Source organism: Salmo salar, chromosome 11, assembly GCF_965601325.2.
Source record: "Salmo salar chromosome 11, fSalSal1, whole genome shotgun sequence".
NCBI classification, from domain to species: Eukaryota; Metazoa; Chordata; class Actinopteri; order Salmoniformes; family Salmonidae; genus Salmo; species Salmo salar.
In genome coordinates, this window is record NC_138301.1 from 119,313,231 (window position 1) to 119,328,361 (window position 15,131).

Below are 15,131 nucleotides of genomic sequence, written 5' to 3' on the forward strand. Positions count from 1 at the left end.
TCCTGCTGGAAGGTGAACCTCTGTCCCAGTCTCAAATCTCTGGAAGATTGAAACAGGTTCTCAAGAATTTCCCTGTATGTAGTGGCATCCATCATTCCTTCAATTCTGACCAGTTTCCCAGTCCCTGCCGATGAAAAACATCCCCACAGCATGATGCTGCCACCAGCATGCTTCACTGTGGGGATGGTGTTCTTGGGGTGATGTGAGGTGTTGGGTTTGAGCCAGACATAGTGTTTTCCTTGATGGCCAAAAAGCAACATTTTTGTCTCATCTGACCAGAGTACCTTCTTCCATATGTTTGGGGAGTCTCCTACATGCCTTTTTTTAAGCAATGGCTTTTTTTCTGGCCACTCTTCCGTAAAGCCCATCTCTGTGGAGTGTACGGCTTAGTGGTCCTATGGGCAGATTGTCCAATCTCTGCTATGGAGCTTTGTAGTTCCTTCATGGTTATCTTTGGTCTCTTTGTTGCCTCTCTGATTAATGCCCTTCTTGCCTGGTCTGTGCGTTTTTGTGGGCGGCCGTCTCTTGGCAGGTTTGTTGTGGTGCCATATTCAATCCATTTTTTTAATAATGGATTTAATGGTGTTCCGTTGGATGCTCAAAGTTTCAAATATTTTTTTGTAACCCAACCCTGATCTGTACTTCTCCACAACTTTGTCCCTGACCTGTTTGGAGAACTCCTTGGTCTTCATAGTGCATCTTGCTTGGTGGTGCCCCGTGCTTAGACTCTGGGGCCTTTCAGAAAAGGTCTATATATACTGTGTTCATGTGACACTTAAAGAAAGTCTACCTGTGTGCAATCTAATTATGTGACTTCTGAAGGTAATTGGTTGCACTAGATCTTATTTAGGGGCTTCATAGCCCACATATGCACGCACCACTTTTCCATTTTTTTGAATTTTCTGAAACAAGTTTGTTTTTTCATTTCACTTCACCAATTTGGACTATTTTGTATATGTACATTACATTAAATCCAAATAAAAATCAATTTAATTTACAGGTTGTAATGCAACAAAATAGGAAAAACTTCAAGGGGGTTAATACTTTTGCAAGGCACTGTATTTGTTTTAACCATGACAGTTAACCATCTAAGGTAACGCCATGTAACGCCACACTTTCCATGTTGGACATTAGAGACGCATCCATTAAAGAAAACCCTCAGTTCTATTAGAAAGATTGCCATATCGTGGATTCAGAGCTGAGGTTGAAAAACCATAGCACTTAAGTTCTCAACAACAGGTTATGGTCAATAATTTCAAAGGCAGCACTGAAATCTAACAGTACAGCTCCCACAATCTTCTTATTATCAATGTCTTTCAACCAATCATCAGTCATTTGTGTCAGTGCAGTACATGTTGAGTGCCCTTCTCTATATGCATGCTGAAAGTCTGTTGTTAATTTGTTTGCAGAGAAAGAGCACTGTATTTGGTCAAACACAATTTTTCCCAACAGTTTGCTAAGAGCTGGCAGCAAGCTGATATGTCTGCTGTTAGAACCAGTAAAGGCCACTTTACCACTCTTGGGTAGCGGAATGACTTTGGCTTCCCTCCAGGCCTGAGGACAAATACTTTCCTGTAGGCTCAGATGAAATATACGACAGATAGAAGTGGATATACAGTCAGCTATCATCCTCAGTAGCTTTCCATCTAAGTTGTCAATGCCAGGAGGTTTGTCATTATTGATCGCTAACAATACATTTTCCCACCTCTCCCACACTAACTTTACAAAACTCAAACTTGCACTGCTTTTTTTTCATAATTATTATTTTTTTTAATCCATGAATATAATAATTGCTCACTGTTTGTCGTGGGCATTTCCTGCCTAAAATGGCCCACTTTGCCAATGAAATAATCATTAAAATAATTGGCAACATCAAATAGTTTTGTGATGAATAAGCCATCTGATTCGATGAAAGGTGGTGTTGAATGTGTCTTTTAGTCATATTTTCATTTAAGGTAGTCAAAACTTTTTGGAGGGAGAGGGGGGGGGGGTGTGCCCGGTGGGGGGGCCGGTGGGGGGCGGGGGAATTCTGGAGTCTTTAAATCGTCACAAAAGGCCAAGAGACATGTTACACAAAGATTCAGAGAACCCAGACACACACTTTGTATAATAGCTTGCCATGAAAACACACACGGGATGACAAGTCATGGGGGAATCAACATCACTAAACAGTTGGAGACATTTCTTCTCCTATTGGTTCTTTAATGGAGGATCTCAGAACGCCAGTGCAGACAGTGGTAGAAAATACTGGATACAGCCGATGTAGACTTTACTGTGCCTGATATAGCAGGTGTAGTGCCTGATACAGCTGGTGTAGACCTTACCATGTAGTGCCTGATATAGCAGGTGTAGACTTTACCGTGTAGTGCCTGATATAGCTGGTGTAGACCTTACCGTGAAAATCATTTTCAAATAACTTAAAGTGAGAGATTGTAATCTGAATAAAGGGAAAAAGGCCATTCTTGAACATGGGGTGAGACATTCTTACTAAGATGCTAGAGAACCAGTTCGGATTTAAGTATAACTTTTGTATGACTGAAGCATTTAGTGAGAGGTCTAACGCTTTAATATTTAAATCATTTCTGCCCTCTGAATTCATATTCATTATAGAAATAGGCCCTTTTCATTTTGTCTGGCTTGCCGTTCCAAATGAAATTGTATATTTTTTTCTCATATAATTTTAAAAACAAGTTGCTAGATGTAGGCAAGACCATAAGAATATAGGTAAACTGGGATATGACTAAAGAGTTAATCAGGGTAAACTGGGATATGACTAAAGAGTTAAATCAGGGATGCAATCGCTGCCAAACGTGCTTCAACAAAGTACTGAGTAAAGGGTCTGAATACTTACGTAAATGTAATATTACCATTTTTCATTTATTTGCTAATATTTCTAAAATCCTTTTTTTGCTTCGTCATTATAGTTTTATGTATGTATGTAGATTGACGAGAGGGGGAAAAAAAAACAATTACATTTTGTAATTCTAAGGCTGTAGAATGACAAAATGTAGAAAAAAAGTCAATATACTTTCCAAAGGCACTGTATAATGGGAAACGTGCGTATGTATGGTGTTACAAATCCACATTTTTGTGCAAGCTCAGTTTTTTCATAAATGGCGCATGCAGCTGTTTAGTGTTACATTTACACAAAGGTTATAAATGAACCTCCATATTTCCTCCTTCCCCCCCCCCCCCTCCTAATGATTTCAGGAATCTTCCAACCAGGATTTCTGATAAACCTGGGGATTGAGGAACCTATCAGAATGATTTTTTTTTTTTTTTTTACCCGAATCAGGAAATATACATTACATCATCTCATTGTAACACGCAATGTTGTTATTCATTTAATTTCTCCGCATTGTCATTGGCCATAGCGACTAACAAAATAAAATGTTGACATTGTCATGTAGCTACATCAGTGACAGATGTTTTACCAGTAGTTCAGTTAAAATAATAATCAATAATTAGTAATCATTTAAATCACCATTAATGTGAAGTAATAAAATCCATTACTATGGAAACGTATTAGAATTATTGACATTAGGTGGTACATCTCTGAAAAGTTGTCAATCAGACATATATTTGGTATCAATTTTTTTTTACTGAAGTCCTCATTGAAATGCTACATGTCAAATCAAATGATTTCAGGACGTTGATTGTTTAACTAAGAAGACCAAATGGCTTACCATACAATATACAAAAGAATATTCACTCAACAAAAACAGCTCTTTCATCATCAAAATGAAAAGGTGTCCTTTTTCAAAAGAAAGACAGTGAGAGACTCTCTGTGTATGTCAGTCTTTTGTAAAGTCAAGGAGTTCGCTCAGAAAAAGAAAGAAAGTGACGGCCCTGGATCACAACCAAGGAGAAACAACCAGGGAGTGGATCCAGTCAGTGTCCTAGACAAGTATACATGAAACTGACCATCTACCACTACCTTCCATTCTCCTGAGCTCCTCCCTCTGACTACAGTACCATCATCTACCTTCCATTCTCCTCTGACTACAGTACCATCATCTACCTTCCATTCTCCTCCTCTGACTACAGTACCATCATCTACCTTCCATTCTCCTCCTCTGACTACAGTACCATCATCTACCTTCCATTCTCCTCCTCTGACTACAGTACCATCATCTACCTTCCATTCTCCTCTGACTACAGTACCATCATCTACCTTCCATTCTCCTCCTCTGACTACAGTACCATCATCTACCTTCCATTCTCCTGAGCTCCTCCCTCTGACTACAGTACCATCATCTACCTTCCATTCTCCTCTGACTACAGTACCATCATCTACCTTCCATTCTCCTCCTCTGACTACAGTACCACCATCTACCTTCCATTCTCCTCTGACTACAGTACCACCATCTACCTTCCATTCTCCTCTGACTACAGTACCATCATCTACCTTCCATTCTCCTCTGACTACAGTACCATCATCTAACTTCCATTCTCCTCTGACTACAGTACCATCATCTACCTTCCATTCTCCCCTGACTACAGTACCACCATCTACCTTCCATTCTCCTCTGACTACAGTACCACCATCTACCTTCCATTCTCCTGAGCTCCTCCTCTCTGAATGGCATCTGGCTACTGATGGCATTAAGAGGCTGGGGACGAGGTCACCTCCTCAGTGGTCTCCTCTGAAGTGAGACTGAATCATTTGTTGTTAAGCTTCTCTCACACACAGACACGCGGGTTAACTGCTCTCAGTGACAGTCACCTTAGTGTCTAAGGACGATCACCATCCATTATTGTTCTCTCATTGTTCTGTCCTGCGTCCCCAATGGCACCCCTTTCCCTTTATAGTGCACTACTTTTGACCAGAGCCCTATATGGTGTAGTGCACTATATAGGGAATATGGTGCCATTTGGGAAGCACACTTAGTCTCTGGAGGAGAGGTGAGAGGTCGCTGGGCTGTGCACATGCAACCAGGGCCCGTCTGACCTTTGAGCCCTGACCTTGTCCTGAGTGACCTCTAGAAGCTCCAAGTGAAACTAGTTTCCATGTTTCCCAGAGCTAGGATCAGCTTATTCTCTGCAAAGCTTGGCCTTAACCATGGATGGCAGAAATACACAACTGATCTTAGAACAGTATATAGAGCAGGGCTGAGCTCAATTCCATTGGATGGACGTCAAGTCAGGAAGAAAACTGAAATTCCAATTTAAAAATCATTGAAATAAAAAAAAAAGGTGCACATTTTTTAATGACTTCTCAATAAACTGAAAAGTAGAAGCTAATAACTTATATATATATATGTATATTTTTATATTCAAATAACTTCCTGAAATGACTGCCTTCAATTCGAATTGACCTCAACTCTGGTCTGGAGGCAACTTCATCCAACCCCCTTCATCATGTAGAGGGGTTAGTGATCAGATTCCTGTCTCCAACAATACAAAACCACACTATTTTTAAGGTCCTTTTGAAATTTAAAGCATGGGCAGGAGTGTAGTCCTTCTCTCACAATAGTGAGATGCAGCAAGCAATATATTGTGTAAGTGTTACACATACTAGCTACACATACAAACAATCCACACACAAGTGTCGCAAAATAAGAAATGCCAATGGACCTAGGGTTGATTTCATGACATTTTGAACAAAAACCAAACATTTCCTGACATAAAAAATAATAATAAAAATAAAATAAACAATAGTACAACATTTTTGTGTTTCAAATGAAAAAAGTTCAAACCCGGTCCTTACGCATCCAGATGACAGACCCGTTCCCTGGTTTGAAATGTGGGGAGTTTCTACATCACCCATCCTCCTCCTCCTCCTCAAAAAAACAAACAGATCGTGATCTTCCTTCCTTCCACCCACCAAGCCAGAGTCTTAACGTAATCACACACACCACCCGTTCGGGAAGTATTCAGACCCCTTGGCTTTTTCCACATTTTCTTACGTTACAGCCTTATTCTAAAATATATATATATCCTCAGCAATCTACACACAAATACCCCATAATGACAAAGTGAAAACAAGTGGATTATTTTTTGCATCTATCTATCTATCTATATCTCTGAAAGACCTTATTTACATAAGAATTCAGACCCTTTCCTATGAGACTTGATATTGAGCTCAGGTGCATCCTGTTTCCATTGATCATCCTTGAGATGTTTCTACAACTTGGAGTCCACCTGTGGTAAATTCATTAGATTGGACATGATTTGGAAAAAGGCACACACCTGTCTATAAAAAGGTCCCACAGTTGACAGTGCATGCATGTCAGAGCAAAAAGCAAGCCATGAGGTCGAAGGAATTGTCGGTAGAGCTCCGAGACAGGTTTGTGTCGAGGCACAGATCTGGGGAAGAGTACCAACACATTGAAGGACGCCAAGAACACAGTTTTGAACCACCAAGACTCTTCCTAGAGCTGGACCGCCCGGCCAAACTGAGCAATCGGTGGAGAAGGGCCTTGGTCAGGGTGGTGACCAAGAAGCCGATGGTCACTCTGACAGAGCTCCAGAGTTAATCTGTGGAGAGCCCCAGAGTTCTACACAGAACTCTCAGACCACGAGAAACAACATTCTCTTGTCTGATGAAACCAAGATTGAACTCTTTGGCCTGAATGCCAAGCGTATGTAGGAAACCTGGCACCATCCCTATGGTGAAGCATGGTGGTGGCAGCATTACGCTGTGGAAATGTTTTTCAGCAGTAGGGACTGGGAGACTAGTCAGGACCGAGGCAAAGATGAACGGAGCAAAGTACAGAGAGATCCTTGATGAAAACCTGCTCCAGATCCCTAAGGACCTCAGACTGGGGCGAAGGTTCCCCTTCCAACAGGACAATAACGCTAAGCACACAGCCAAGACAAGGCAGGAGTGGCTTCGGGACAAGTCTCAATGTCCTTGAGTGGCCCAGCCAGAGCCCGGACTTGAACCTGACCAAATATCTCTGGAAAGACCTGAAAATAGCTGTGCAGCAACACTCCCCATCCAACCTGACAGAGCTTGAGAGGATCTGCAGAGAAGAATGGGAGAAACTCCCCGAATACAGGTGTGCCAAGCTTGTAGCATCATACCGAAGAAGACTCGAGGCTGTAATCACTGCCAAAGGTGCTTCAACAAAGTACTGAGTAAGGGGTCTGAATACTTATGTAAATGTGATTTCAGTTTTTTTATTTATTAATAAATTAGCAAACATTTCTAAACTTGTTTTTGCTTTGTCAGTTTGGGGCATTGTGTGTAGATTGAGGGGGAAAAAACAATTTCATCCATTTTAGAATAAGGCTGTAACGTAACAAAATGTGGAAAAAGTCAAGGGGTCTGAAAATTTTCCAAAAGGTACTGTACATACACGTCATTGGGACACTAGTGGTAGTAAACCGTGCATCTCTTAGTAAAGGGGAGCTGGGAGTCTTGGTGTGGGTAGTGCTCAGGGACTTCTCCTGACTGTCTCTCAGTCTTAGGACAGGAGTCTGGACCAGATCATTGCGGATCCTGTTTAAGTCATTGTGGCGAGGGATACAGACTGTCTGACCTTCACCACTTTACCAGGACTGTTTCTGACTGCTGTTGCTGCCATCATCATTGATGCTGCTGTTGCTGATGTCATCATTGATGCTGTTGCTGCTGCTGTCATCATTGCTGCTGTCATCATTGTTGCTGTCATCATTGTTGCTGCTGTCATTATTGATGCTGTTGTTGCTGCTGTCATCATTGTTGCTGTCATCATTGTTGCTGCTGTCATTATTGATGCTGTTGTTGCTGCTGTCATCATTGTTGCTGTCATCATTGTTGCTGTCATCATTGTTGCTGCTGTCATTATTGATGCTGTTGTTGCTGCTGCCGTCGTCATCAGTGATGTTGTTGTGGGTATTACACGCTGGTACTGGATCGTTTGGGAAGTGGGGGGCATTGGGTGGTGACAGTAGTGATTTAAAGTGACTAAGATACAAACTCAGAGAAAGAGGGAGAGAGAGAGAGAGAAAGAGGGAGAGAGATAGAAAGGGAGAGACAAATAAAACAGTTCAGGTTAGAGGTCCTCTGTAGCTCAGTTGGAGCAACGAGGAGGAGAACAGGAGAGGAGATAATATATTATATTATAGAGGAGGAGAACAGGAGATAATATATTATAGAGGAGAACAGGAGAGGAGATAATATATTATATTATAGAGGAGGAGAACAGGAGAGGAGATAATATATTATATTATAGTGGAGGAGAACAGGAGATAATATATTATATTATAGTGGAGGAGAAGAGGAGAGGAGATAATATATTATATTATAGTGGAGGAGAACAGGAGAGGAGATAATATATTATATTATAGTGGAGGAGAACAGGAGAGGAGATAATATATTATAGAGGAGGAGAACAGGAGAGGAGATAATATATTATAGAGGAGGAGAACAGGAGAGGAGATAATATATTATATTATAGAGGAGGAGAACAGGAGATAATATATTATAGAGGAGAACAGGAGAGGAGATAATATATTATATTATAGAGGAGGAGAACAGGAGAGGAGATAATATATTATATTATAGAGGAGGAGAACAGGAGATAATATATTATAGAGGAGAACAGGAGAGGAGATAATATATTATATTATAGAGGAGGAGAACAGGAGAGGAGATAATATATTATATTATAGTGGAGGAGAACAGGAGATAATATATTATATTATAGTGGAGGAGAAGAGGAGAGGAGATAATATATTATAGTGGAGGAGAACAGGAGAGGAGATAATATATTATATTATAGTGGAGGAGAACAGGAGAGGAGATAATATATTATATTATAGTGGAGGAGAACAGGAGAGGAGATAATATATTATATTATAGAGGAGGAGAACAGGAGAGGAGATAATATATTATATTATAGAGGAGGAGAACAGGAGAGGAGATAATATATTATATTATAGAGGAGGAGAACAGGAGAGGAGATAATATATTATATTATAGTGGAGGAGATAATATATTATATTATAGAGGAGGAGAACAGGAGAGGAGATAATATATTATATTATAGAGGAGGAGAACAGGAGAGGAGATAATATATTATAGAGGAGGAGAACAGGAGAGGAGATATTATATTATAGTGGAGCAGAACAGGAGAGGAGATAATATATTATATTATAGTGGAGCAGAACAGGAGAGGAGATAATATATTATATTATAGTGGAGCAGAACAGGAGAGGAGATAATATATTATATTATAGTGGAGCAGAACAGGAGAGGAGATAATATATTATATTATAGTGGAGCAGAACAGGAGAGGAGATAATATATTATATTATAGTGGAGGAGAACAGGAGATATTATTATATTTTAATACAACGGGTGGGTCTAATCCTGAATGCTGATTGGTTAAAACCGCATTCCAGCCGGTGTCTATTCCACAAGTTACCACCGGCTAAATCTATGACGTTATAAAATGCCTATTTACTCTGTTCCATCTGACTGCTGCACTCCACTGTCTCATCAGCCCAGCCAGGCAATTTATAAAACGTGATCTCCACTATAAAAAAAAAGCATATTATAAACCATGCCGTCTGTCTCTCTGACCTTTTCAATATTGAACTGTGATCTGCACCGTCCCATATAAAGTGAATGGATTCGAACGACACTGACAGCAAATTGAGATGGTTGTCATAGCAACATACAATGTTTTTCCCCCCTCACCCCCAGTTGACTGGCTAAATCATTACTTTGTTTTGCAAAAACTAAAATGAATGAGTGGAACATTTATTTTGCTCTTTTCGGCAGCATGAATATGGCTGAAAGGGGGGGGAAAATACTACCCAGGAAATACTACCGAGGCATGCAGATGTGAAAAATAATGTATTGAATGACCAAGAGAAAATCCCCAACAAAGAAAACACCATTAATAAGAATACAAACAGAGCTGTGCGGTACTTCGAGGGCTGGTTAGAAGATAACAACAAACAAAAGTTGTCGACGTCAGAAATGTCACTAAGGAAGAGTTTAACATCCTTCTCCGACAGTTTTATGGAAATGTAAGAAATGGGAATGGGGAGCGGTACAGTATAATTAGCTCAGCCGGTTTCTAAATGACCCACCCATCGGTCGCAGCTGGTGCATTATGAAGGACACTGAATTTACCACCTCCAATCCTGTATTTCTGGGTAACATCAAAACAGCTAAGATATCACAAACAGCCACCCTCCTCCCATCACCGATAAGGACAAGGCCCAGGCTCTGAATCCCGGTAGACCAAGGGGTCTGGTCTAGAAAGTGTGGTTCGACCTCCAGTTACAGCTGTGTCGAAGAGGAGAACAGACAAACCAAAGCCCAACTCATTGCTTGTAAAAAAATAACCAAGAAAACACTGAAAACCAAGAAAACACTGCAGCACCATCAACACAGCTAAAAGCTGAAGCAAAGCAGCAATAGTAGTATCACAGACTCGGACAGATATTTCCACCAATGCACCATCCAGGGGAATGTACAGATAAAATGTGACAATAAGTAGATGTAGCTATCTCAGCTGTGGAGGATAACAAAAGATAATGTTTGGTTTAATTTATTAACATCAGTTCAAATTGATGTTATGGATTGTATTTCTTTTGTCTGAACAGTGTCCTGACAAGAGAGCACATTTTCTCTGCCAGGCAAAATTGTGCATCATTAGGTCATTGTTATGGTTGTATCCAAAGAAATCTAACTAGAAAACAGCTACTTTGTTGTTATTCTGGCTGCACTGTTTGACATGAGTGTAAGTTAGCCATAGTTGGCTAGCTAGCACGCTAGCCAGTATGGACTAGCTAGCTAGCTAGCACGCTAGCCAGTATGGACTAGCTAGCTAGCTAGCACGCTAGCCAGTATGGACTAGCTAGCTAGCTAGCACGCTAGCCAGTATGGGCTAGCTAGCTAGCTAGCACGCTAGCCAGTATGGGCTAGCTAGCTAGCTAGCACGCTAGCCAGTATGGGCTAGCTAGCTAGCTAGCACGCTAGCCAGTATGGGCTAGCTAGCACGCACGCTAGCCAGTATGGGCTAGCTAGCACGCACGCTAGCCAGTATGGGCTAGCTAGCACGCACGCTAGCCAGTATGGGCTAGCTAGCACGCTAGCCAGTATGGGCTAGCTAGCACGCTAGCCAGTATGGGCTAGCTAGCACGCTAGCCAGTATGGGCTAGCTAGCACGCTAGCCAGTATGGGCTAGCTAGCACGCTAGCCAGTATGGGCTAGCTAGCACGCTAGCCAGTATGGACTAGCTAGCACGCTAGCCAGTATGGACTAGCTAGCACGCTAGCCAGTATGGACTAGCTAGTAAGCTAGCCAGTATGGACTAGCTAGCACGCTAGCCAGTATGGACTAGCTAGTAAGCTAGCCAGTATGGACTAGCTAGTAAGCTAGCCAGTATGGACTAGCTAGTAAGCTAGCCAGTATGGACTAGCTAGTAAGCTAGCCAGTATGGACTAGCTAGTAAGCTAGCCAGTATGGACTAGCTAGTAAGCTAGCCAGTATGGCAATGGAACATTTAGATTGTGTCTCTGGCAGCCGAACCGATAGAACGAACGACCAGCCGGCATGGGTAGCAACCCTAGATTTTAGATCAGGACTCTTGTGGAAGGATGAAATAGTATGAATAAATTCCTCAAAATAACGTTTAATGAAAATATGTCAATCATTTTTTGAATATGTTGGTAACCCGTTGTGTAAAGGTGATAATGCCAGAGAAGCCGGTGTTTTGGGGCCTAACGAGACCCGTGCCAATCAATATATCCTCCAAACACCGGCTTCTCGGGCATTATGACTTACATAGAGGACTGGAGATAATATATTATACAGGAGGATTCGTGGATAAAGAGAGAAAAGGAGAGATCATGAAAGAGAGGAAAAACAAGAGAAGTCCCTGATCATGACAGTCCTCTATAGATACAAGGCCCTTGTAAGGCCCATCCATCCATCCATCCATCCATCCATCTCTATGTAGTCCTGTCCGTCCGTGGTCCACTGTAGTGGATAGTAAGGGTTTGGGGGGGGGGGGGGGGGGGTCTCTCCTGGGCTGCCCTGTCTCCTGTGGCTCCCTCCCTCATGGTTCCTCAAGCCAGGAGGGTTTGTCGGCCCCTGGGGGCCTCAGCTTGATGTTGAACTGCTTCAGGGTCTGCTCTAACTGCTGCTGGTTCCCAGCAAAGTAGGCTGAGACGGCATTATGGAAGAGGAGCAGCTGTTTATGCATCACCTTTACCTAGATACATAAGATAGAGAGAGAGAGAGAGAGAGAGAGAGAGAGAGAGAGAGAGAGAGAGAGAGAGAGAGAGAGAGAGAGAGACGACAGAGAGACGACAGAGAGAGGAAGGAGCGAGAGAGAGAGGAAGGAGCGAGAGAGAGAGAGAGAGAGGAGCGCGAGAGAGAGAGAGAGAGGAGCGAGAGAGAGAGAGAGAGAGGAGCGAGAGAGAGAGAGGAAGGAGCGAGAGAGAGAGAGAGGAAGGAGCGAGAGAGAGAGAGAGAGGAAGGAGCGAGAGAGAGAGAGAGAGAGGAGCGCGAGAGAGAGAGAGAGGAGCGAGAGAGAGAGAGAGGGAGGAGCGAGAGAGAGAGAGAGGAAGGAGCGAGAGAGAGAGAGAGAGGAAGGAGCGAGAGAGAGAGAGAGAGAGGAGCGAGAGAGAGAGAGAGAGAGAGAGGAGCGAGAGAGAGAGGAGCGAGAGAGAGAGAGAGAGAGGAGCGAGAGAGAGAGGAGCGAGAGAGAGAGGAGCGAGAGAGAGAGAGAGAGGAGCGAGAGAGAGAGAGAGAGAGGAGCGAGAGAGAGAGAGAGAGGAGCGAGAGAGAGAGAGAGGAGCGAGAGAGAGAGAGGAAGGAGCGAGAGAGAGAGAGAGAGAGGAAGGAGCGAGAGAGAGAGAGGAAGGAGCGAGAGAGAGAGAGAGGAGCGAGAGAGAGAGAGGAAGGAGCGAGAGAGAGAGAGAGAGAGGAAGGAGCGAGAGAGAGAGAGGAAGGAGCGAGAGAGAGAGAGAGAGAGAGAGGAAGGAGCGAGAGAGAGAGAGAGAGAGAGAGAGAGAGCGAGAGAGAGAGAGAGAGAGAGAGGAAGGAGCGAGAGAGAGAGAGGAAGGAGCGAGAGAGAGAGAGGAAGGAGCGAGAGAGAGAGAGGAAGGAGCGAGAGAGAGAGAGAAAGGAGCGAGAGAGAGAGAGAGGAAGGAGCGAGAGAGAGAGAGGAAGGAGCGAGAGAGAGAGAGAGAGGAAGGAGCGAGAGAGAGAGAGAGAGGAAGGAGCGAGAGAGAGAGAGAGAGAGAGGAAGGAGCGAGAGAGAGAGAGAGAGAGAGGAAGGAGCGAGAGAGAGAGAGAGGAAGGAAGGAGCGAGAGAGAGAGAGAGGAAGGAGCGAGAGAGAGAGAGAGGAAGGAGCGAGAGAGAGCGGAAGGAGCGAGAGAGAGAGCGGAAGCAGCGAGAGCGAGAGCGGAAGGAGCGAGAGAGAGAGAGGAAGGAGCGAGCGAGAGAGAGGCGAGAGAGGAGAAAGGAGCGAGAGAGAGCGGGATCAATACACTGATACGCAAAGAGAGATACAGACAGACAGGCCTCTGTGTCTGAGTGCTCGTGTCATTGCCTGTGTGCGTGTGTGTGTGTGTGTGTGTGTGTGTGTGTGTGTGTGTGTGTGTGTGTGTGTGTGTGTGTGTGTGTGTGTGTGTGTGTGTACTTGTCTAGAGGTGTGTTGGAGGGATGGAATAAGAGGAGAACAACAAAAGCGAAGAGGAACAAGGAAGTGTATCCTACCTTGTTTTCATCCAGGAAGTTGAGTTTGATAGTGACGTCAGAGCGAAGGCGTTCATATTTGTCCTTGTGGATCTGGTACTGCTCCTGGGCTGTATCTATACGGGCCATGTTCACCACATCCCTGGGACCAACACTTAACTCCTCTAGGTCTGCCCTGTACGCATCAAACTCCAACCTGAGAGAGAGAGAGAGAGACATAACAAGCTATAACCCATCATACTCAACTCTGCTAAATCTACCCTGAGGGGTGCACTATAAAGCAGGATCAATGAGTTAGCCAGCTAACTTTGGTTAACACCCTGAGGGGTGCACTATAAAGCAGGATCAATGAGTTAGCCAGCTAACTTTGGTTAACACCCTGAGGGGTGCACTATAAAGCAGGATCAATGAGTTAGCCAGCTAACTTTGGTTAACACCCTGAGGGGTGCACTACAAAGCAGGATCAATGAGTTAGCCAGCTAACTTTGATTAACACCCGAAGTTAGTTATACAAGGCAGTAGTGCCCACCTTCGCCCGAACCCTAAAGGACATCGCTCTCAAACGCAGCCCCAACACCTCACACAGGAGCAACAGATCAATAGACACCCCGCCCAGACCTATCCCGCCCCCCTCCCCGAACCTACACATAGAGGACTCACTCTCCCAGACCTATGGGACCCCCCCCTCCCCGAACCTACACATAGAGGACTCACTCTCCCAGACCTATTCCCCCCCCCTCCCCGAACCTACACATAGAGGACTCACTCTCCCAGACCTATTCCCCCCCCCCCCCCGAACCTACACATAGAGGACTCACTCTCCCAGACCTATTCCCCCCCTCCCCGAACCTACACATAGAGGACTCACTCTCCCAGACCTATTCCCCCCCCCCCCCGAACCTACACATAGAGGACTCACTCTCCCAGACCTATTCCCCCCCCCTCCCCGAACCTACACATAGAGGACTCACTCTCCCAGACCTATTCCCCCCCCTCCCCGAACCTACACATAGAGGACTCACTCTCCCAGACCTATTCCCCCCCCTCCCCGAACCTACACATAGAGGACTCACTCTCCCAGACCTATTCCCCCCCCCCCCCCGAACCTACACATAGAGGACTCACTCTCCCAGACCTATTCCCCCCCCCCCCCGAACCTACACATAGAGGACTCACTCTCCCAGACCTATTCCCCCCCCCCCCCCGAACCTACACATAGAGGACTCACTCTCCCAGACCTATTCCCCCCCCCCCCCCGAACCTACACATAGAGGACTCACTCTCCCAGACCTATTCCCCCCCCCTCCCCGAACCTACACATAGAGGACTCACTCTCCCAGACCTATTCCCCCCCCCGAACCTACACATAGAGGACTCACTCTCCCAGACCTATTCCCCCCCCCCCCGAACCTACACATAGAGGACTCACTCTCCCAGACCTATGCCCCCCCCCCCCGAACCTACACATAGAGGACTCAC

At 44.3% G+C, this 15,131-nt stretch overlaps 1 protein-coding gene across 10 annotated transcripts in view; it reads right to left on the minus strand.

Annotated features, from left to right (window-relative positions):
• Positions 1–3,315: 3,315 nt before the first annotated feature.
• Positions 3,316–15,131, minus strand: part of arfip2b (ARF interacting protein 2b) — a 67,597-nt gene continuing 55,781 nt past the window's right edge. For all 10 annotated transcript variants that reach the window (XM_014129789.3, XM_014129787.3, XM_014129788.3 and 7 more), the window contains 2 exons: positions 13,674–13,848; positions 3,316–12,161 (listed from right to left, as the gene is read on the minus strand). In XM_014129789.3, the coding sequence (XP_013985264.1) occupies positions 12,006–12,161; positions 13,674–13,848 (331 nt within the window). In that variant the 3' untranslated portion in view covers positions 3,316–12,005. The remainder of the gene's footprint in view (positions 12,162–13,673; positions 13,849–15,131) is intronic.